Source organism: Hippocampus zosterae, chromosome 19 (genome assembly GCF_025434085.1).
Source record: "Hippocampus zosterae strain Florida chromosome 19, ASM2543408v3, whole genome shotgun sequence".
Taxonomy (NCBI): domain Eukaryota; kingdom Metazoa; phylum Chordata; class Actinopteri; order Syngnathiformes; family Syngnathidae; genus Hippocampus; species Hippocampus zosterae.
In genome coordinates, this window is record NC_067469.1 from 5,376,948 (window position 1) to 5,401,286 (window position 24,339).

General features: G+C 45.4%; 1 protein-coding gene across 1 annotated transcript in view; it reads left to right on the forward strand.

The window, feature by feature from the left end:
• LOC127592379 (1-phosphatidylinositol 4,5-bisphosphate phosphodiesterase beta-1) overlaps positions 1-24,339 on the forward strand; it is a 46,012-nt gene that overhangs the window by 11,604 nt on the left and 10,069 nt on the right. Inside the window, exons 3-16 of the mRNA XM_052053082.1 lie at positions 960-1,028; positions 12,496-12,636; positions 13,046-13,125; positions 14,206-14,259; positions 14,643-14,718; positions 16,002-16,102; positions 17,048-17,214; positions 19,430-19,576; positions 19,923-20,080; positions 20,156-20,238; positions 20,457-20,541; positions 22,849-23,029; positions 23,483-23,569; positions 24,176-24,246. Coding sequence (XP_051909042.1) covers positions 960-1,028; positions 12,496-12,636; positions 13,046-13,125; positions 14,206-14,259; positions 14,643-14,718; positions 16,002-16,102; positions 17,048-17,214; positions 19,430-19,576; positions 19,923-20,080; positions 20,156-20,238; positions 20,457-20,541; positions 22,849-23,029; positions 23,483-23,569; positions 24,176-24,246 — 1,500 coding nt within the window. The remainder of the gene's footprint in view (positions 1-959; positions 1,029-12,495; positions 12,637-13,045; positions 13,126-14,205; positions 14,260-14,642; positions 14,719-16,001; positions 16,103-17,047; positions 17,215-19,429; positions 19,577-19,922; positions 20,081-20,155; positions 20,239-20,456; positions 20,542-22,848; positions 23,030-23,482; positions 23,570-24,175; positions 24,247-24,339) is intronic.

Genomic DNA, 24,339 nt, shown 5'->3' on the forward strand with positions numbered 1-24,339 from the left:
TATATATATGTATGTATATATATGTATATATATGTATATATGTATATATATGTATGTATGTATATATATGTGTATATATTTGTATGTATGTATATATATGTATATATATATGTATGTGTGTGTGTATATATATATATATATATGTATATATACTGTATATATGGACACACGTCATACGCCTGTATGGTCATGATAGCTTTGCTAAAATATGAAGTCAAACAGTGGATTAGGACTTGCGAACTGAATATTTATGCATCCATGATGAATCCCGCAAAAAAAAATTCAGGCCACTGCTGTTCTTGCCGGACAAAAAAAAAAAAAAAAAAACTCATGTTTTCCATTAGAATAAGCAGCACAGCATGTTGCAGATACATCAGGGCAATCCGCAGCCAGACAATATTGCCCGGCGGCCGTCGCAGGTTAAGCACGCTCATTAATTTCTCTAGTTTCTCCCGACCCACCGCTGGGCCCGCTGCTCGCTTCCGAGGACGTGCCGCGTATGCTAACGGGCTTCCGTTCTCTGTTTATTTATTTATTTATTTATGGATGTATTTATTTATGTGCTTTTTTTTTTTTTTTTTGCTGGCCGTTGCACTTTGAAAAAGGCAGACGAGGCAAGAGAAAGAGGCGAGGCACAGATGATGTGATGAAGAATCTGAATTGCACGCAAGCTACGTTGGTCGGATAGGAACCGTTTTTAAAATCGCCACCTACGAAAGGAAAAGATTCTAAGAGTCAAAGTCATTCTTGTTTTAATCATTAAGTGACCCAAAAAAGTTAGAATATTTAAGAAAAAAAAAATTAAGTTCATCATACAATGAATCGGTTCTTGGAATTTTATCAGGCCGAATATCTGAACCTTCAATGTCAATGCGGCAAAACGATCGTGGATCCACAGTAAGATGCATCACTGAATCATTCAGCTCACCCCTGACTGTGATGTTTTCTTTCCCCTGCAGGAGACCGACTTACTGGACATCGCCTACATCAAAGATGCCCGCAATGGAAAATGCACCAAAACTCCAAAGGTGAGCCCAAATGGTGTGCAGTATTGATTGTAATGGACAAAAAAAAAAAAACTAAACACACTTCAGTTTGAGCGAGGGATTCTAAACGGAGCACGTGACGGCTAAGATGGCCGACGTCTCGGAAATCCATTACCGCGAGATGGAGACGAGCTGTCTGAGGTTGTGATGAGTGAGGTCGGCAGAAAAAGGAAGGAGGCAAGGAACGTATAGTGCCGTAGTTAGCACGTTGCTGTCGGGTTGATTCAAGTCAGTATTCAACCCCGCCCCCTCCTAAAAAAATTCAGTTCAGTAAAATGGGCCAAGTAATGTAACATAAAATGTGGATTTTACACTGCATTTCATGGTTACATTTTGAAATGAATCTTTTTTTTTCACCATGACAATAATTGCAAAAATATTTGTCATCAACAGCAAAAAACTTTTGAAGTAGAAAGTAGTTGAGTTAATGAAACATAATCATAATACAAGCATTGCAAAATATCGATACAATATTTTTTTTACTCAATTCAATGATGAATAAATGAATAAACTTAAGGCAAATTAAATTCAACAAGTCCACTGTACTGTTTTAGTGTAAGATTATGGCCGTTTTTAAAATCCCAAAATGGTCCCAAAAAAATACAAATTAAATAAAAAAAATTGCGAAAAAAAACCCTCCACACCACTTCAATGTTTCAAATATTGGACACATAATTTTTACACCATGCATAAATTTTTAGAATTTGGGGGGGGGGGTTGTTTTTTTTGCATGCGGGGTGTAAAATACCCCACTAAATTGCTTGCCAATTTTTTTAATGTCACCACCACCCTGCAGAGCTGAATCAGATCCACTATAAAAATGCTGCCTTGAGATGAAGAAAATCAATATCGCTGATCAATAGTGGCGACGTATCATCACTCTGTGCGAGAGGAAGGATAGCGAGCGAGCGAGAGACACAGCCTTCATCCATCTTCATTTATTTATTCCTTCTGTTTCTACGTGGGTTTCCGTGGTGCCCAAATTGCCCCAAACCAACATGGCAGCCTACAGCTTTGCACCCCCAGTCAGGCGCAGTCACGCTCCACAGGCAAGGTGTCATTAGACGTAGCTGCGTCTCGCCGGTTATGATTTCATTTCCCTGCTCCACCAGTTTGCTTTTTTTTTTTTTTTTCCTTTTTCCATAAAAATAACGTGGCTCATTGTCTCGCCATCAAACGCGTGGCCGGCCCGCCGGCGTCATCGCGCCACCCCACCTGTGAGCGGTCGCTGCTCATACGTGACTCACTCTCCCGAGCCTGATGGAGGCGCATCGATGAGTGTTGTTGGATGCTCTTTTTGCACGTGTCGCTCCGTGTGTGTGTGTTCAAGTAGCGCGACTGTGTCCTTACTGGCACTAATTAGCATGTACCCACCCGGCTGTCATTCACACTGATTAGATTGGGGGCTTGTCAGAGCAACGCTTTGAACGACAGGGTGGATCTCCGAGTCAACCACAGACAAGCGGAGGGACGCGTTGTCTTCTTTTCTTCATTTCCCCGACTGTCTGTGGTTATTTTTAGTGCTTTTGTGGCCGTCACAGAATGTTCCCGCTGCGGTGGCGACGACACCGCGCGCTTTCATTTTCATTTTGGACCTCGCCTTTGTGGCCAAGTTCTCCAAAAGCCTCGTTTCCGCCGCTCCGCTTAGTTTATGATGATCAAAACCTCGCGACTACTGTAAAGCATCACAGTACCACTTTTTTTGTCATTTAATGTATACAATGAATAAAACGAAAATAAATATCGTCCTCTTCAGGATAAGCAGTCTAGAAAAATGAACGGGTGGAAAGTGTAAGATATCTTGTCCGTTTTTTTTTGTTTGTTTTAGGGAACAAATGATACCAACAAATGCAACAATAACAATTTGAATTTTTAAAAGTATAAATATCATTTGTTATTGTTAATATTGTGCTATTTTTTTTCTTCACGCTGAACTGATATTCCCATTCATGTCATACCTTTTTGAACAAATTTGTCGCCGTGTCAATCATGTAATGAGGCAAGACCGCTGCTAGCAAGGCATTTAAACTTCCCGTCCCATACTTAACAGTTTCCGTGGGACCTCATTCGGATTCAACTCCCCACACCACCTTCTCGGATTTACTATTTCCAACGAGAAGTGTTGAAGTTAAACGTCTGCCCCGAATGGCTTCCCGGCACTGCCAGCTCGCAGCTCACCCCAGTAGACTGCTGCTAAATGCGGCTCAGCTTGCGTGTCCCGCGGCCCTTGTAACAGGATCCGGGTAAAGACCGGCAGGCGCTCAACTGGGTATAGCCCACAGAAACAAATTATAGCCGCAAGAATGGACACGGTGTGGCTAATGCTATCATCGTTATCATCGCTTGTATTGGGCATCAGTGGAATGAGAAGAGCTGCGGTGCTAGCGAGGACAAGGCTAGCTTGTCACGTTGCAGTGTTCACTGCGCGGCAAAGTGTTTTTTTTTTTTTTTTTGCTTGACACTTGAAGCAATGTCAACAAACAAACCATTAACTCATATCGAGTATGAAAGCCATTGATGGGCTACTTTCAGCTTTGCTATTATTTTCTCCTTATGTCATGCCATTGGTCGCAGAGTGAAGCCAAAACCCACTTTCGCAACTAGCGGCATACAGTAAGCGAGATACCGTGTCGCACCGCGTGTGTCCCACTGCAGCTGCCTCATGGCGTGCGTGTGTGTGTGTGTGTGTGTGTGGCGAAAGATGATATCGTGATGATGTCATGCTGCTATTCTCGGTATGCGTCGGTAGCTAACAGTCCGTGAGTGCAAGGGCGACGGGATTAGCGCCAAATCATTAAAGCCGTTTGGTGGCGATGGTGCTCCGTGTACTCTTTTACGTTCCGTTTCTCCGAATCGTAGTTCGTTTTCAGTGTGCATCCCGTTAGTTTGGTAATATGAGCTTCTGACCATGAAATGTCTCACGGAGCTAACCCGAAATAAAACACGCCCACTTATCACCTGGGTGTATTTTTCAGCATGCTCGTTGGCGGTTGAACTCCAATGACCTCAACCTTTCAGACTGAGCTACTCGTACCCCCCCCCCCCCCCCCCCCCGTCTGAGCCGATTCCATTCAAAGATTCCACGGATTATTGATTTCCATAAAAGAATCCGCCACCTCTCGCTCTGGGGCGGGAAAGAGGCCAACGAATAGAAGTGGCGGGTAAAAGGTTAGCCTGATTGACCGGCTTGGCTTTGGCTTTCTTCTTCGATCAATGTCTCCGATTAATTCCCCCTCTGTGCCATTAACGCCTGGCGAGAAATCGAAGGGGACGCTAGCTAGCTGGCTCTGACACTCGCTGATCCGCCAAACAACATGAAATGGAGAGCGGAGTGACGGACACAGATTACTCTCTCGTTGGAAAAAAAAAAAGAGATTACAATGGTGCACCTGTTCCAGCCCCCCCCAATCGGAATGCCGCTAACAGACCGTTACTTTGTCTTTTGAACTTCCTGAGTATCTTAGCTTGTATTCCAAAGGAAGAGAAGAGAAGGATATTGCTTTTCCAAACACATAAGCCGCATTAAGCCCTCATGAACAATTTGACGATTGATTCGTCTCGGCGCTGTAAAATGCACAATGTAAACACACCGCGAGCCGTATTAAACCAACCTCAGACAATACACAAACAGCTCTCAAGATCGATGTCCAGTTCACAAAAGGGCAAGTGTAGCTTTGCCGACAGAAGGTCAGAAAGTTCTGCAAACAACTCCGCTCGTGCCTTTTCGAAAAAAGAAATTGAACATGAACGCCGGCCTCGGGGACTATTAGCGTCTATACTCGCGCCGATGAAATCCGATGTGACATTTTGTTAAACACAGCAAATGTTGACCTTGGAGATGATCCAATACGCAAGAAGTGTCCGGGACAAGCTGAACAACAAATACAGTGGCTTGAAAGTCAGCGTATTACTCTGGGCTGTCTGTCTTCATAAACCTTTGTCCCCCCCCCCTCAATAATCTGGACCAACATTTGTGCCGGTGTCTATTTACTGCAGCCATTGCATCACTCTAACGTGCTAACCTTTTCCACAATCAGTAGCCTAGTTAGAACCCTTGTCCGCATCCTGTCACTTGACCCAATTTGACCTTTTGTGCTGCATTCACAGGCCATTTTTTTTTCTGGTCTCGGATCATTTCGTATGTTTCACGAATCACACCTGCATCGGCAGCGAAACGGCTCTTCCTACACGACACACGCTTGACACACGCTGGCTGTACGCGATCCACCGGGTTTGTTACCACGGAAACCGCCGGTAGATGAGAACAAGAAGTAACGAGGGCGGCCAAGATTCTGTTGTGCACGATGGCGCCCCCCCCCTTTCCAAGCCCCCGCACCTCCTTTTCCTCTCCGCCATTTGTTGTAATTGGAGATGATGAGATAATTAAACAGATTGTCATTGAATTGAAGCGCTCCAATTTAATATCACTTTTTTTTTTCCTTTCCTTGTTTTTGCCACTCCAGTGAACACACCAGCGACGTGCTTTGATTCTGTATCATCAACATCCAAACTTCCTGCCTGATTAATGATGTGCGCATCTGCAGTCGGCTGAGATAGGAAGCACATCAAAACCGTATTTTCCAGCACTTATTTCCTGGCCGATTCTCCGGGAAAGCGCTCTGCTTTTAATTGGCAGCAACAAAAAAAAACCCAGCCTAAAGTGACTCATCGCACTGATTGAAAAGTGTGAGTCATTTAAACGGTGGCGGCGCTAAAGGCGGCGGCAGCGCTAATTGTCGTCCCTTCAGAGGTGATTCTCACTCACGGCGATGAACTTTCTCCACATTCCCTCTACCAATCGGCCACATTTTAATTGGGCCCCCGATCAATATCTCCCTAGCTGCCTTGTTATCAGCCAATCTTTTTTTTTTTTTTTTTTGTAAGGGATACGCGTTAGTGGGTGGATCAAATGATGGCTCCGCTCTTCAGGATTTTTTTTTTTTATGATTATTAATCGCCGCCACGGTCACACCAGCCACCCATTAATCCCAGAGGTGAGGCGAGAGTGAAACATCGCAAGCCAGCTCCATGATCATTTTCAGTGGAAACTGTGTGTGTGTGTGTGTGTGTGTTATATGAAGGCACTTTTTAGCCACCTTGACCCCGTCCACATTCTTTATTTTTGTTTTTTTTAAGAGGGGGATGGAGTGGCAATGTTGTGTTTTGAAAACACTTTATCTCCTCAAAAGGAGTCAATAAAGCCAGCAGATGTTTCGTACTTTTTCTTTTTCTTTTAGGACTACTTTTCAAATAACTTTTTACGCCTGGCTTTTATCGGGCCCTTGGGTGTACCGAGTGAAGTGGCCCGCGAGTGTTTAAAAAAAGTCAGGCTGGTGTCTCATTCGGTCTGTCTGTTGGTCATTCTGCCACTCGGTTTCTTGATTCGTCTGTCAGTCACGCTGTCCGTCTTCTGTCGATCATTTTGATTTTCAACCAGTCTCTCGTTCTCATTTGGTTGGATCATCATCGTTCTCAGCACACGAGCATAAAAAGCTGATGAGAAGCTAAGGTCTCTGAGTTGTTTTCTGCCATCAATGAGCCGTCAAGGATCATTGATTCCCCCCCCCCTCCCCGACTCCCCCACCCCCAGCAGCAAATCCCAAGGTTTGTTTAAACTCACAGTCCTCCTTTTTTGGCACACCTTCTGTGAAGCCTCCTTGTCGAGGGGCAGATGGCTCGAGGATGTCCAAAAACAGCGGGATGTCTTCATCACGCAGCGGCTACTAATGGCTAATTGCTAACTAGTGACCGCATGCATAAATCCTCACAGTCACCGACGCGGCTGGTCTGAATTTCAGCATCATTTTGGCAGATTGTTTCGCGCATTGCCAAATTGAAAAAGCGAATATTACAGCTCTCCAATTAAGGATGCGACAGTGATGATGGCAATAAAGCACCTTGGCCGTCATTAATAGTCTTAAGGCGAAATTGCCTCTCAGAAAGTTCAAACTTTGTCTTTCATTCAGTTTTTGACCATGTTGGTCGAACGGGGAGTTGCGGACCGTTGGTCTCTCCTTTCGTTAAAACGGTTGGCCTCTGTGGACCACATGACGAGCATTTTTTTTCGCGCAAATAGACGTGAAGCAGTCAGACAGCTTTAGGGTTAGCAAAATTGATTATTCGGTTGATCGGTTGATTATTCTCTTGACTTAAAGGGGCCACAGTGGTTGTCTGTGCGTGCAACTGGTGGTGCGCTGTTGTCCTGCATCATACATCAAAAACGGTCCAGAGGTACAGTGCAACATTTTGTGTCCAAATCAACCACAATAATATAATAACAATATAACAGTAATTATATTGTTATTAAATAATAATAATAACAATAATAATAAACAATATAAACACAACAACTGGTAAAGAATCCTTTTGAGCCTCTAGTACTGCCCTAGCAGAGCAAGGTCGGGGGGGGGGGGTGCCCCCGAGGGAGAGTCTACAATGGGGACTCGGAGTAAATAATTGACAATGAAGCCCTCAAGCTGTTGCCTGTGACCCACTGGTGGTGCAGCATGGAGGAAGCATATGCCCACTTCCTCCCCCCCCCCCCCTTGAACTCTTTCCACTGGTGCCAAAACAGCCTTCTGTGTCCCGATATTCCACGAAGCAGATCCCTGCCTTCATAAATTCTTTTTTTTTTAAATACATTTTCACCAGAGGTGACTTATTTTTAAATAATGGGGCACATTACTCAGCAGTCGGGGGGGGGGGGGGGGGGGTCTGTGTAGCAACACATTTCACAGAGATTTCCTGTACGGAGACGGCGGACGTCATTTCCGACAGAATTTGATGAGGAATAGCTTAATTGTTTCAAATTTAGTTTCGTTTCCGCTCGGTTTTTCCGCCGGAGCGCGTTGAATGCTTTACGTGTGGACATTTTGTAACCTTTGCGACAAGGTTTTTGCGACAGGCACGTTAAGTTTGGAGAGGTTTGAGTCGTCCGCCGCTGCCAGTATTCTGTCAGCATTGTGCCGCCTTGAGTTAATGAGCGCGCGGCGAGACGGCGGCGTAATTACTGTACTTTTGTACCTGCCGCTTTCTCGTGCCCGCAAGCCATTTTAAGTGCCCATCATCACCCGCTTGACAGACAGCTCGGGCCAAACGGGCTTCGTCGAAGCTTGAAAATTGATGCGGATGAGTCAGAGCGAGTGGGTGAGCATGTGAGGAGCCGAACACCGAGGACACGTCGACAAGGAGGAAATGCTTTTGACTCATTCAGTACCAGCCAATTCCGGATCAACTCTGAAAAGACGTTTTAAAACGTCTTTGGGAGTGAATGAGTTAAGGATGACTGAAGTATTGTGTAGCATTTTTGTTGTGCCTTTCTAATCTCACACCTGTTCTTTGTTTCTTTTACGACACAGATGCAGTTCTTACTCCACCATATCATTTTCCAAGCAGGAACACGGGCCGTTTTAAAACACAATATCTTAATTTAAAAAAAAAAAGCCTTGTAGCGAATGGCTGCAGAGAAACAATCAACAAGCAAACTCCACATAACCTCCTCGTTAGAGGCGGCACAAAGAATACAAGCGTAATTGTTCCCGATCTCCCCTCCTCCCCGAGCATCTGCCGCCTCGTTGAAATTCCGCAGCCTTTGGATTTGGCAGCGTCATGCGTCGCTTACGCAACTCCTTCGCTGGAGCTCGGAAGATGAAGTCTCGCCTATTTGGTTTTGTGTGATTCCGTAATGAGGTGTGCGTGCGTGAATGCGCGTGTGTTGAGACTGATGGAGTTGACGTGCAGGAAGTGTGCGCGGCAGGTAGAGCGCTTCCACCTCATCAAACGCGACCCTCTTGCACCTTTCCGCCTCTCTGACTTTGCCTGCACACTCAGCGGGAATTCAATTTTTTTTTTCCTACTGTCGCTTACTCTGAAACTTTATTTGCACTATAACAATTTTCCTCAGTTGCCCTTAGCCTCAATTTAATCTAAGAATGGATTTGCAGTCCCCATTGGGATATGTGTCATGTCAGTGTCACATAATGGCAGCAGCAGGTTATAAAAAGAGATACAAAGGGGCCGTATGTTGTAAAAGGGGCTTATGGAGCTGATTTATTGCAGATCCTTACATAACTGCACATTAAAAAAAAAAAAAAAAAAAAAAGCACATTTCATTTTACTCCCATCTGTGAGTAAAAGCTTCCAATTTCCTTTTGCTTCAAAGTCTCGCCGCCGTCATGTGCGCCCTGTCAAAGCACTCGCGGCTGCATTGACCGCATAATGCAAAGTGCTTGTTTCGCATCGCCAAAATAGTTTAAAAAAAAACTGTCTCAAAAAGAATAATTATGACAAGGAGTGTAAGTAACGAGCTCCTCTGTGGCAGATTAGCGACGGCTAACGATGATTTACTTATCGGGATCGCCGTGATTGGCAGACAACGACCCAGAGGCGATGAAATTGTTTTCCTGAGTGAGTGCACCTGGGAAGAAATCTCACTTTGGTTGTCTGCCGGCTCCTAGCGTGGACGAAAGAAATGAAACAAGCTTTCCTAAACAACCTCCAGGCATATTTGTATTTTGTTTTTATGGTCCAATATGGCTCTTTGAACATTTTAGGTTGCCGAGCCCTCCTTTAGACTAAGCATGACTCCCCCCCCCCCCCCCCTCTCACCGTAGATCAATTCTTCAGGTTTCACTTTCTTTTGATGGAAAATAGGTCCCATTAATTTCGCTCACACCGTGTTACACTCAAGACCGCTGCATCTCATGTGTGAAGTCGCCGCCCCGAAGGCATCCGAGCGCCTTGGCGGCTTTTCGGCGCCGCCTCGTGAAGAATGACTGCAGTAAATTGGCACAAGGCTGTGATTGGATTATTCATGACCAAAGGATGAGGAGTACATCGGTTGTATAACTGCTCTTTTGAAAAATACATTTTTCACGCTGCTCAGCTCTGGAGCGCGTCACAAGATGAATGTACCCCCAGAGCCAACATTCGGCTTGTCAGCATCCGGGCATTTGAGGAATGAAATAAGTGAAGTACTCCCTGGCCCTTTGTTATTGGAGCATCCATTCATCCATTTTGTTCAACTTTCTCTGTCAGGACCAAGGCCACTGGCTTAGATAAATGTTTTTTTTTCTGCTTGTGGGGCGGTATGAGTAGTCTTCTTCTCTCCTGACTGAAGTGTCAGTTTGAAAAATGTCACGTGAGGGAAAGTGAGAAGCACCAGTGGCCGTAATTCAGACGTGGGTTTAGCCTACCGTTGAGTGGTCCTTTGCCTTAAAAACTGTTCGGATATGGTGCATGGTCTGTTTTTCCCGTTATCTACCCGAGGGCTGGGATTAGGGCGTCAAACTACATTTCCTCGGTAGATGAATCGGCAGGATTGGCAACCAACGGTTGTGGAAGATACAATGACAGTCAAGCTCGAGATCCCATCCGTCAATGTCAGATATGTGCCGACCGTGACCTATGAATTGTCCCTGCGGGTGGCGGCCACACTGAGTTATGAGAGTCATCAAACGTGCAGCCTTCGGGATGTGGGGGTGTTGCCGTGCAATCATGGGGAATGGAACCCACCCCCCTCACCTCCCTGATTAAAAATAAATAAATAAAAATTACCCTCTTGTTCATCTTCCTTCCCATCCTTTTTTTTTGCCATTAAATAGGCTGTTTGATCAGTTGGGAAGCGTTAAATCTCAACTACACGCCCACAGCAGGGGAAAGCTTTGGTGCCACAAAAGTATGGGTGTGAATCGGAAGGTTTTGGAGTTATTTTGGCAGGGCTGGATTAGCGTTAGCTCTGCCTGAGTACTTTGCAACAAAAACATTTGTGGTGTGTGAAGCTGTAAGATGCGGTCTCGTTGCAAAGGAAGTACTTCCTGCTTTTTATTTGATTGTCGAGCAGAGTTTGATGGGCTCATTCCACCCCCCCGCACCCCCGCACCCCCGATACAGTTTGCCATACAATTGTTGACGAAAGGGCAGCAGGCCTGCTCACACCATGTCTCGCTTGGATGAACAACAGATGAAACTTCCAATTGATTAATTGATGGATTTGCACAAAGGCGTCTTTTGATTTCGGCTCCATGACCCGTGCTGTCCCGTAACCTCACCCCACCGCCACAGTAACTTCACAATGCCTCGGCGCGAATGACATTTCACATCCACAGCTTTCAGCTATTCTTTGACCGTGACTTTCCTCGTGTTGCCGCTCTTCCCTTGGTCACTCCCCGCAATGCTAACCTGTCGCAAAGGACCGCTAATGGCTTCTTCCTAGCGGCAATACGTTTTAGCAAATTGAAAGTGGCCTCCCCCCCGCACACACACACTTTTTTTATGGGTTGGTTGATGGTTAGAGTGATTGATGCATCCCTGGGCATATTCAGCCGTCTTCAGGCCAAAAGGGAAAAGTGAGGTTGGACGGGTTCCGGAAATGGGGGGGTTCCATTTTGGCCGTCCTGGCCTGATGGAAGAGTGAAGCAGCACATAAAGCTCTTTGTTTGATTTGTTCAGTTATCGCAGCTCGTTTGCTTGCCCCGCTAAGCTTTCGCAAGACCTTTTGTTGTTGTTAATTAAGCGGCTGTTTTGTATGCTGGTCCAACAAGCGAGAGGGAGTCTTATTCCTCCTCTTTCCCGCCTCAGAGGTATTTTGTTTTTCTCTAATGGGCTGTGTTCCATGCAGATGAGCTGTTTAAATGTATATTTGTTTTACTGCCTCCTCCTCCTTCTCCTCCTCCTCAGACAATTACATTCCCCGATGCGCATCCCGGAGTCAATGCATTGTTTTTCGGGGGTTTTCACATCACATTGAACGTCTCTAAAATTGCTGTTTGTGAGATCGAGCAAAGCTCAATTAATTGTATCGATTGCTTTTGGGGATTTTGTTGTACTCTCAAGTAAGTTATAGATCTTCACGGAACTTTTCGTTTGGATGGGATAACCATATGAGTGGTTCTGTTGTCAAAGGATGATGGTGCCTTCCTAACCTAATTTGCGTCAAGGTCTCAAGTCCTGTAATACTTGTTGCATTCATTTTTCCTGTTTTTCCCTTTATGATTGATTGTTTAAAATGTATTTCATCTCATAATGTGCTCATGAATTAATAAAACTATTTGATTTGTCTGAAAAATCCATTCAAAGTAACAATCACATACAACTTGGCGTGGTGTTCCTCAGGGAAGTGTTTTTGATCCATTTGTTTATACAGTATGATACGTACAGACAGTACTGTTGGCCACACGGTGGAGATACGTTGATGCTATTATATATTCGCAAACACCCGTAACACCCCCCCCCCACCCCACCCCCAAGCATTTAACATATCAGCTTTTAATGACACAACAATCAAGCACTTACACTCCTGCTTCTCACCTTTTGATGTTTTTAAAGGGCAAAACCAAAATCGGTGATGTGACATTGCTGCGCTGCTCTTTTCATGGTCCTTAACACCTTTTTGTCTTTTTTTTTTGGTCTCCTTCATTTTTGACCCTGCCGTGTCTTCTTTGTGTTGAAGGAGGCAAAACTGCGCGAGCTGCTGGATACCAGCACGCTGGCGGGTAAGATGGAGAACAAGATGCTGACGGTGGTGAGTGGTACCGACATGGTCAACATCACGTACCTGAACTTCATGGCCTTCCAGGAGGAGACAGCCAAGGTGGAGTATAGCACACATGCAATAGTTGAAGAAACAATAAATACCCAAATTCATTGCTCCCGGGTTCCCCTTATCATTCAGAATTTTCATTTACTTATTATTGCACCTCAGAGCTTAAAGAAATGTTAGCATTCATGCTAATGCTAAACAAGACCAATGTTGTCCTGGCTGGTACACTTATATGGTACTGTAATCCAAGGCAGGTCGCCACGGCAACAACTACCACCATTCTCCAGTGTACCATTGCAATGTAATGGCATTTGAAGGTCCAGTTGTTTCATATTGTTGCTTTAATCCACTGCATTTGACAATTCTCGCAAAGGGTCTTTTGCATAACTTGTGTATAACTATAACTTTATTCTTATTATTGTTATTTTGGAGGCTGATGTGTGTGTTTCATTTCCCATAGGAATGGGCGGAGGAGCTTTTCGCTCTTGCTTCGAATCTGCTGGTGCAAAATATGTCCAGAGAGGCTTGCCTGGAAAAAGCGTAGGCCATCTCCACACACACACACACACACACACACACACGCACACACACACACACACACACACACACACACACACACACACCACCAAACCCAACCCCAGTTGACTCGTGTTTTGTGTGTCAAGTAACCCAGCCAATGACTTTTATAGCACGTCTTAGACAGCCGTCAGCGCCGCGTCACCTCCGAGCACGATTCGATTCCTCTCGGCTAGACTGGCCTGAAATATGAATCCGCCAACAACGCGCGGCTATTTGTTGTTTATCTGTGATCGGCTCTCAACCACGAATGCTTCCCTCTCCCTCTCTCCTGACAGGAGGCAAATTGACTTATGAGACAATAAAAGCAGCCATCGACCGACCGACCGACCGCGCGCTGGGCAGACTTCTGTCGGCTTGTGTCATCGAGTGCATTGCGAATGTATAAAAGTGGGGCATGCTAACTATTTGCATGTTTTGCGCAAGTCCTACACAGCATACTGTGTCCAAAATATAAACATCAGAGTAATTTCAGCGTTCACTTCGGTGCCACAGAGGGACCACGCGTTGCAAGCATACCACCAATCGCTTTAGCAAGCAAAATGTCATCACAAACGACTTCTTCTCGTATTCCCTCAATGCTGTAATCTTTATATTGAAAAACTACGTTTGCTAATTAGTCCGCAGCACAAAGATGGTGGCGAAACCTGGTAAGGTTGCAGGGTGCACCCTATGTAATATTATTAGTGATGACTTCAGCTATATATTTTTTATGCATAGGAGTAAAATTAAGTGTTTGGTTATACGTTGTCATTTCTCACTATTTTGTATTCAAAATAAAATTTGGTAAAAGTGTCTAAAACAGTGGCATTAATAGAGTGTGAGTGCTGTAAAAAGTGGACCCTGTAGTGGATATTAATTATTAGCCAGCAGCCACTTAAGGGCCCGGCTCCTGTTGCTTCTATTTATAGCACCGTCTCGGATTAGCCTGCGCGGGCTAAACCGTCGCCTAAATGCCAGTGTTTATGTACATCAGGCATATAACAGAACATGTTGAATAAAAGCCCGATTGAAATGATTTGTTGTTGTTGTTATTGTGTGCAGATACACACGACTGAAGCTGCAATTGAACCCTGAAGGTCGAATCCCCGTCAAGAAGTAAGCCGTCTCTTCATCCTCATTCTACTTCATCCTTCTCCCATGCAGGGTTTATGGTGGTGCTTTCAGGGAATATATATGGCTGGCGTTAAAAGCGTGCAGGGAGTCAGGGTTTATACACTTCTGAGTGGAATTGAGCCAATTAATTCAAACCTTTAATGAAACGTTTGTTTATGAATGCTACAGCGCATGCGGGATGGAAGGGGGAGTCGGGCTCAGCTGCTTGCATACAAAGGGCCAAAGAGAGAACAAGTTGACACAAATTACAAGAAGAAAAAAGTCAGAGTGGCGATAATGTTTTTCATAAGATGCTTCCTACGTGCTCTCTGTCTTGTTCAGCAATTGTCAAATTCTCCGCTGATGTTTTTGTGTCATCCCCGCAGCATCTTCAGGGTGTTCTCGTCGGACCGCAAGCGGGTGGAGACGGCGTTGGAAAACTGCAACCTTCCCTCGGGCAGAGTGAGACACCCGAAACATTCCTTATTTCTCCCTTTTTTTTGTTTGTCCTCATCTCTCCTCCTCCTTCTTGATTTTCACGCGTCCGTCAGTGTCGTCGTCTGAGTCATCCTCGCTTGTCATGACACAAGCGCACCCGAGGGAGCCGCACTGATGCAACTGCTTTATTTTTACCCTCGTGACGTGTCACCACAACCCCTCAAGTGTACACCAGCCCTCCAGCTAGTAGTGTTTCCGTCCCATCAACAGCATTGATTTCCAATTATGGATTTGTACTTAGTGAGCATTTAGCAAAGTGTTTTCATGAGTCATGACCATCATTTATTTTATTTTTTTGGTTGTTATTTTTGATGTTGTTTTTGATGTTTTTTGGGTGTCTTAATTGGAGCATTCAATGTGGAGTGCTTAGCAAATACTTTTCTAAGGCTGCCATGAAGCCATCGCGTCATTGTTTTGGGTTAAACCAGAACAACGTCAACCGAAAGCGACAGTTTGGATGTTTGCAAAGTGTCGGTAACTGCTTACATGGCGGCGCAGACGCTTCGTAAAGTGAACCCTAATGAATGGCCTCTTAATACAAACACTGCGAACACCGAGGAATACAAACCCGCTCGCTCTCATGCTCACTCGTGTGTATGTGTGTGTATAGAGATATGAGCAGTAGCTAATTAGCACAAGGGGCCGCAGGAACAAACGTGTTGCCTTGTGATAGTCTATCGGGATTTTGCTGCTGTTCCTGCGGGCTCGTAATTACATCTAAATGGTACGCCTGTTAATCTGTTAAAACACACAAACACACACACACACACACACACATACAAACACCCGCGCACACAATGGCTTGTGTGTCAGTGTGATGATAACCGTAGAAAAGAAGATGGATCGCACAGGCCCTTGGGATACATCTTCAAAAAAATTAATCGACTCTGGACTAAATGATTGGGACCCGTTTCGGGATCAATTGACGGACAAAAGTATTGGAATACACTTCTTGATTAATTAACTCGTTCGCGATATTGAGGGCAGAGTTCCCTATTTTGACAGCAGAAGCTGAAATTTGCCACCTAGTCTTTATCTTCTACTCAAAAGCTGTGCTGATCTCAAAACCAAAGTACAACTACTTTCCGCCTACCTATTTAAATATGTTCTCGGCGATTACATACTTGAGCGGCCGTGAATGGCTGGATTCCAGTTTCTTTTTCCTGCCCGAAGAGGTTTACAAGTTCTATTTTGTTCGATGATGCAACAGTTTGCTTATTTTAACCCCCCCTTCCAAAAATTTGCAGAACGACTCCATACCCCAAGAAGACTTTACACTGGAGGTGTACAATCTGTTCCTCAGCAACATCTGCGCCCGGCCCGAGTTGGACCACATCTTTTCAGATGTGTAAGATGTTCAATTCTCTCTCTTTTATTTCTTCCTTTATTTCTTGGGCTTTTTCTTTTTCAAGCGGTTTGTGGGGTAGCCATCGCCTTGGTAACCTTAAAAAAATGGAGGGACTCTAAAACATTGGCAGATTGTGTGGGATAAAGGGCAAGTTTATTTGGAGACTCAAAAGGCGGGTGATTCATTATCCCGCTTTCTCTTTTCGTGGCGATCGCACACAGAGGCTTTGGGGCCGTGTACTTTACTGGAGATTGCATCATTCAAAGGGAAATTTAGCACCCTGTTAATTTTGAAGAACCTTTATATCCCCCCCACCCCCACCACCACCACCTAATTTTTATGGGACGGTTGTTCTTTGGGACATGGCAAGAACCTTATTTGCTTTTGAATGATGCCAAACTCGAGGCTGTAGTTGTTCCGAGAGAGAGAGAGAAAAAAAAAACTTCACGGCACTCGACTTAGGGCACTCAAGGATTCTGAACAGTTTTACTTCCCTGCCAGGAACGTCCCCATTAGAACTGAAGCATAAACGAATACATTTATTTCAAATTAATGTCGATTTTTTTTTTAATCCAATCACGTCTACGATTTCATCATCAAAATTGCCCAATTTGCATATGTCCTTTTCAAATCCATACAAAAGAGCGAGACAGGAAGTGTTTCTGTTTCTCTTAACGTCGCCGGTGTCATGTTTTCAGACGCTTCTAATGTGCATTCTAAATTTCCATAATCAGGCTAATGCAATGCATATTTATGGGCTCCATTTTGGGAGTTTTGCTGATCACTCAAAAGCGCAGATTTAAAAAAAAAATAAAAAAATCAACGCCCCAGGTGAGCCAGATTTTGGTATGAGGTAAACACGGCTAATTGTCTGATTGTCAAATGAAAACGTTTTCTTCAATCCCCCCCCAATTACGTCTCCCCCTTCTTGTCTTTGCGGTTCAGGGGTGCAAAGAGTCGCCCGTACCTTAGCGTGGAGCAGATGACTGAGTTCATCAACAGCAAGCAGCGAGACCCCCGACTCAATGAGATCCTGTACCCGCCTCTCAAGCCCGAGCAGGTCCAACAGCTGCTGGATAAATACGAACCCAACGCTGCGCTCGCGCAGAACGGTGAGTAGGGATTCATCCAAGAGCGCGTATGCTCCATTTGCTTCGTATTGGGAAAAAAAAATCTATTGGTCAATTGTATGATCAAAAGTAATCAATCATCAGTGGGGGAAACGTTTGGAGCAATGTTTACAAGATTTGGACGTTTGAAAGGAATGCGAGTAAACTCAAGCTGGTGTATGATGAAGCGCACGCGAGCTCGGCCCGCTTTTTTTCGCCATCAGAAGTGAGCGAATAATTCATGAATGAGCGGCGAGATGGCCGCGCCGCCGTGAATCATGAAGTTCTCTCAAGTCTTCGCCGGTGTCAGCCTGCGCACGAGCAACCGCACTCAATCGCCATCAAGGTCAAGGCTTTACATAATCCGCGGAAATCTACTCATCAATAGACCGATGCCAAGCACTGAGACATCATCTCTCTCTAGTGGTGTCGGCATCCACACATTTTTTTCCGCGGGAGTATGTATTTTTAGGATGCCTTCTGTCAAGAATGACTTCTTTTTTTTTTTCCATAGTGACATGACGGAATAATATGAATCATTTATTGCAGTTCTTAACCGCTAGGAATGAATATTTAATCCGGGAAATTTACCATTCAGACCAATTTGCACAATCTCTGGAACAGAGATATCTATGCATGGGTAGACGGATGGAAACAGAAAGATAGACGGTGATGGTATCGATCCTCTCATGACAAGCCAAACCAATTTTTTTTTGTCCCATGTGTCAGAGCTTATTTGATGTTTTTATTTATTTTTTTAATCTCTTTGATATATTTGGTATCTTATGTCATCAGGCTTGGGCAATAAATTGCTCTCATCACCCCCAAAGCATATTATTTCTCTGGTGTGTGTTTACTCCAGCTACTTGGAAACTTGCCCTTCCCACTCCCAAAGATGACATATTTTGTATTTCTCCCGCCGGAAGAGAAGTGCAGCCATCTGCTTGGCACTCGTCCCCCACGCCCCATTTTCACTGCCCTCAAGGACACTCACTCCCTGTTGTCTTTTTGCCTTGACACGTACTGCACTTTTAATGATAATAATGCCCATGTAAATCTGCAAAAAATATTTGATATTAAAAACCAAATGTGGCCCCTCGAGCCCAAAGGTTTGCCTGCCAATGCATCGGAGTGTCCACGTGGACCCAATATTGTGTCTGGTGAGGTGCAGCACTCGTCTTTATTTTCACTGGGAGGAAGCCTTTATGTCACTTAATAAGGGATCATTAAATTCTGTGGAGGGCGGCCCGGTAGTCCAGTGGTTAGCACGTCGGCTTCACAGTGCAGAGGTACCGGGTTCGATTCCAGCTTCGGCCTACCTGTGTGGAGTTTGCATGTTCTCCCCGGGCTGGCGTGGGTTTTCTCCGGGTGCTCCGGTTTCCTCCCACATTCCAAAAACATGCGTGGCAGGCTGATTGAACACTCTAAATTGTCCCTAGGTGTGAGTGTGAGTGCGAATGGTTGTTCGTTTCTGTGTGCCCAGCGATTGGCTGGCAACCGATTCAGGGTGTCCCCCGCCTACTGCCCGAAGACAGCTGGGATAGGCTCCAGCAACCCCCGCGACCCTAGTGAGGATCAAGCGGCTCGGAAGATGAATGAATGAATAAATTCTGTTGAGTTTGAAAATTCAGCGCTTCAAGCCCCTCCTCTGAACAACTTCAAATTCGGTCGACAAGTCCATCATGAGGAAAACCCGCAAAAAGATTTCAAGAACCCGTTTCCATGAAACTCCTTCGTCACTTCATGCACTTGAAATCGGATTATTTTGAACTGGTAAAAATGGCCTCCTTTGGGGCGAGCACCTCCAGATGTTGACGACGTGAACGCCGGTTCTCCTTGTTTTGTCTGCTGGGAACGCCGAGGTAGTTGTTGGAGGGGTTAGAACCTCCTGGTGGCCAGGGGAGCCAACCGTCCCCCCCCCCCCCCCCCCCGCCACGATGCCGAAAGCTGCGATTTCACAGACGACAGCCCATCGTTAATTAGAGAAGTGACTCTGCAGAGGGCGGCGCCGCATTAATTAGTGTAAAGTGGCCCGGGGGTGGGGGTTGGGGGGGGGACCTGCTGCACCCACCAAGTGCACGCATCACTTTGCATATTTCGCATCACATCAGAGTGTGCGTGTGCGCGTGCTCGGCAGAACGCATGAAAAAATCCCGAAAATTGTCTTCTGCCCCCCCCCCCCCCCCGTTCAAATGTTGATCTCTAGTTGGTTGTGCAGGTCAGATCTCGGTGGAGGGCTTCGCCAGGTACCTGAACGGCGAGGAGAACAGCATCATCCCCCCAGAGAAGCTGGACCAGAGTGAAGACATGACCTTTCCCCTCTCACACTATTTCATCAACTCCTCTCACAACACTTACCTCACAGGTACCCGCCCACACACACACGTAAACATACACACATACGCACGCCCCCTCATTGTTATTCATGAACTTTTCTGCTGTGTCTTGTAACTACAAAAAAAAAAGACAAAACCATTTTCTTCTCCTCCCTTCAATGGCTGTTAAGACTTCTCCTTTTAGTGATTCAATTTCATTGTCGGCCGCTCACTTTTGAAGTGGATCAAACCGGGGCTCCTCTGATGAGGAATTTTCTGAATTTCCTTAATGGCGGAATAATATGGAAATAAGAAAGCTGTTGAATCTTGCACGATATGACAAGATTGGCGGCTGAAACGCGATCTGGTTTTGAGGGGATGTTGTTTTGTATTTAGCGGGGCAGCTGGCAGGCAGCTCTTCGGTGGAGATGTACAAGCAGGTTCTTCTGTCCGGCTGCCGCTGCATCGAGCTGGACTGCTGGAAGGGGCGCACCACTGAAGAAGAACCTGTCATCACCCACGGTTTCACCATGACCTCCGAGGTCTCCTTTAAGGTAGCGGCCAAGAAAAACAAAGCTGAGAACCTCAACAAGATCTGTAAACTAATCGATAGGCGTCGGTGTTTTTAGGAGGTGATCGAGGCCATTGCAGAATGTGCCTTTAAGACCTCGCCTTTCCCCGTCATCTTGTCTTTCGAGAATCACGTGGACTCGTAAGTCTGGCAAGCAACACGTGTAACATGTGATAATTGGATCTTAACGTTTTGATTCGGGATCATCTGGATGCTAAGCTACACACAACTGTTGTATGTAATAAACGAACCCAACATAGCAGTTATTAGCTATTACTATGATAGTCGTCAATTATTTCCTGAGTGTGTTCCTCGAAGGTCTCCTTCAGCAATCAGTAACAACATTTCTCATTTTTCAGACCCAAGCAGCAGGCTAAGATGGCCGAGTACTGCCGCTCGATATTTGGCGACGCTTTGCTGACAGAGCCTCTAGAAAAGTATCCTGTGAGTCTGGCACACACACACACACACACACACACAGTCAGTTTATGGTCTCACATAATAGCCTGGTATTGACAGTTTGTGTCGCATTTTGCGAGGCGTGTTGGGCGTCTGTCACACTTCAAAATGGCTTCCCGCAGATGCGATACATTCATGCGCAACTTTCTGTTTGCACGCCTTTGAATCTTTCATGTTCTTTTCACGTGCGATTAAATGGTCAGACGACAAAAGTGCGGCCGGCATAATCTTTTGCGCTGCTTTTTCTTGGAGGACTCTTATCAGTCTCACTTCTGTTGCCATGGCTACCGGGCCCAAGCTTGCTTTTTATCCTTCAGAAAGCCAAACTCTCCCATAACACGTCCCCACACTCCAATCCAAACGTGACATATTGTGGATTTGAGACGATATTTAAATCCCTATAAAAACGGAGTATAGCTACCCAGGCGGTCAAAGTTAGCGCCTCATTATAACCGCATACTCGACTTCTATTTGACCTTGTTGCAGCGTAATGTCGATAATGTTGACATTCCAGGGGCTGGCAAAGTTAGCATGCCGACACAGCATGTCTGCATGATTAAATGTAAATAACTATTGTATAACATGGAATAGTGGAACATGAATAGAGTAAAGTTAGCACATGAAGTTGTATGCCTCCCCGCAGTCCAAATGTAAACGCCGCCGCGGTTTCCATTCCGATGCAAAGAGAACGAAGTGAGGTTTGTGAGGCTTGCGCTTAGCGCCCATCATACCTCTCTGTCTCCAACCAATCGGAATAACAAAAGCATCTTCTAATGTCAGCTAAACGTGCCTTTTTCTTGGCGTCCCCTTATCACGATCTCCTCCTGTTGCCATGGCGACCAGGCCAACGCTGGCTGTGGCCTATTGTCACCCGTATCGCCCCTCTTTTCTCCAAACACGTCATTGTGTGCACCGGCGCAGGGTCATCGCGTGACGATTTTTGTTTCAAGTGTATACAACGCTCCCTGTTTCCATCTGCTCCGGCTGGGGACGTCTTTTCAGAAGCGAGCAGAGGCATTATCTCCCCTCAGCAGAGGGGCTCAGTCAGTCCTGACACTGGGGATAAAGCAGGGGAATGTAGCGGGGGGGGGGGGGGGGGGGATAGCGCGTGTGCTCGCAGAACGTGATGTCACGGAGTCCAATTTTGACCAGTGGCTGTATAATTGTGGGGAGAAGGTGATGGCAATGACGAGCGACCCCTCCCCCACTTGCGTGCACAACTTAGCCAATATGATATCCGCTCTGGATTTCCTGGATAATGGTTGCTGGGGAGGCGGGTGGCAGCAGATAGACTAATGTGGCCCGATTGGTTCCAGCTGAGCCTGGCGGTGACAATAAAGATGATTGCTGGTCCTACCATCAAATTCACTCCAGGGAAATGTCATTGAGTCGGCTTCCAGGGTTTTTTTTTAAAACGACCTCTTTGGCAAGGAATCGGATTGGCCAAATTTCCAGAGTGTATTCGCTTTAACACCTTTGGGTGGAAAGCAAACAGAATGAGTGAGGCCGGCAAAATGAGCGCATCAATTCTTCCGCATCCTCAAATGTCATCACAAATATTGCCGTATTGTCAACCATCAACGCGGGTTGCCTTTCAGTGAATGGAGAGAGGTTCCCCAAATTGTCCAAGTTGGCTCATTAATATATTTGATCAGGTATCTCCTTTGACGTCATTCCTTTTTTCTCCGGCCCGATCTGCCACTTGAATTTATCACCGCGTGTGACGCAAACACAAAGATATAAAAAGTGACAGGAAAAGTCAGTCTCCCGTTTCTCTCGTAATAAACACTTACAAGGACACATGCAAATGTGTCCGACTTTGAGACATCAACAGATTCTTTCATTGTTTGCCTTGCTTTAGAATTTAGATGGCGGGTTGGCAACCGATATCACACTTTCATTGCGAGAGAAAAAGCACTTGAGGCATGTGAGGCGGCCAAGTTAAATTGAACTTCCCCAAGTAATTTGAGGTCAAAATCAATGTACTCGATGTCCAGAATGCCAATCGGGAAGGCATCGAATCTCATACGCAAACGTGGAGCGAAGACCAGGAAAAATCAACACCTTCTTGCTTGTTGTGTTGTCGTTTTGCACTCCCTTTCAAGAAAGATTGATGGTCGTGTTGGTTTAAAAAAGGTTTACAGCTCATGTGTCGTGACTCACATCAATATTTCTCAACACTGTCATCGTGCCAAAACGGTTTCCTTCCGCAGGCACTTATCGACAGCAAATGTTATTTACCTTCAAAGTTTTTAAAATGCCTGCTAATTGAGCAGCCGCCCTCTCGTCTAGTTGGAATCTGGTGCGCCTCTACCCAGCCCAATGGAACTGATGGGCAAAATCCTGGTCAAGAACAAGAAGAAGCACCTCAAAGCGTCGTCGGACGGCAGTGCCAAGAAGAAGCTGTCGGAGCAGGTGTCAAACACCTACAGCGACTCGTCCAGCGTCTGCGAGCCTTCTTCGCCCGGAGCCGGTAGCACATACGCATGCATGCATATGAGCACACTGACGCTGTTATAACGTGCTGCGGTCAGTGCAGGAACGCCGCTCTCATTGTTTATCATTCATCACTTTCATTGCCCTCTCCATCAGCTGAATGGATTGTATATACTTCCTGTCGGACACGGACACCGCCTGCCCACCCGGGTGCCTTAAATACATAACACACATGTGTATCTGGGAGCAGTGTTTCTCCAGTTTAAGAAAAATGCAGAAAGTACAAATTGGGACAGCATCCTGGTCGCAGAGAGGTGTATTATTACGGGAGTAAAGTTATTCATTGGTCAGTAATAGAACTACTTGACTTGTTTTTGCACGCGGCACACTGTCGTACTGTTTAGCTATGCATCAGATAAACCCCAAATCTCATTGTGAGCTGTTTCTCGGGACATTGGAAAAGCGTTTTGTTTTGTTTTTTTCGGCATAGGGTCCACAAAGGAGGATGTGACAGAGACATCCCAGCCAGTAGAGGGCGCCGAGCTCTGCCTGAGGCCACAGGGAAGGAAGTCCATCGGTGAGTTATGGAGGGTTATTTGAAGTGTGTGTGGGGGGTGGGGGGGTGTACTCGGGGGTTTTCGGGTTTTTTCTTTTGCAATTTAGTGGTTTCAAAAAGAAGAGTAGAAGAATGATTTAGTCTATGTAAGCTTTTGTTAAATTGTTAATTATTATCATTTTATGTTTGAACATTATAGTATTATCTTTGATATTAAAGTGACCTAAATTATATTCTCTTTAATAATTTCTGAAACATGTTTATGTTGAGAGCGTCTGATTGGCTGAAGAAACCCGGAAGTGTTTTAGTACCCGGAAAAAAAAGAGGTGTGTTCTCGAACGTGCTGTGCCTCAGACGTCTTTTTTTCTCCCTTTCAATAAAACTGCATTCAAAGAATTCCATCTCTCCTTTTGACGTTCGTAAAGTAGAGCTAGCCAGTAAAAACCACGAACCCCTCAACTTACAGTCTATTGTCGACTTTGTTTTTAACTATCGGGATTATTTGGCGCTTGTATTTCACTGTGCATGACTGGGACTGCGTTTCCACCTTTTTTTAACTGTGCACTATTTTTATTTTATTATTGTATTATATAGTACGAACTGATGTTATTTTGGCCTTCATTCAAGGTGAGGTGGAGGCTGAAAGTGAGGACGAGGACGAAGACGACGATGACTGCAAAAAGGGATCCATGGACGAGGTTGGTGCCGTGCCGACGCTGCCTCCTAGTGCTCCTTTTCGGAAAACGCGCATGCATTAACGAGAGCATGTCAGCATTTTGACCATGTGCATT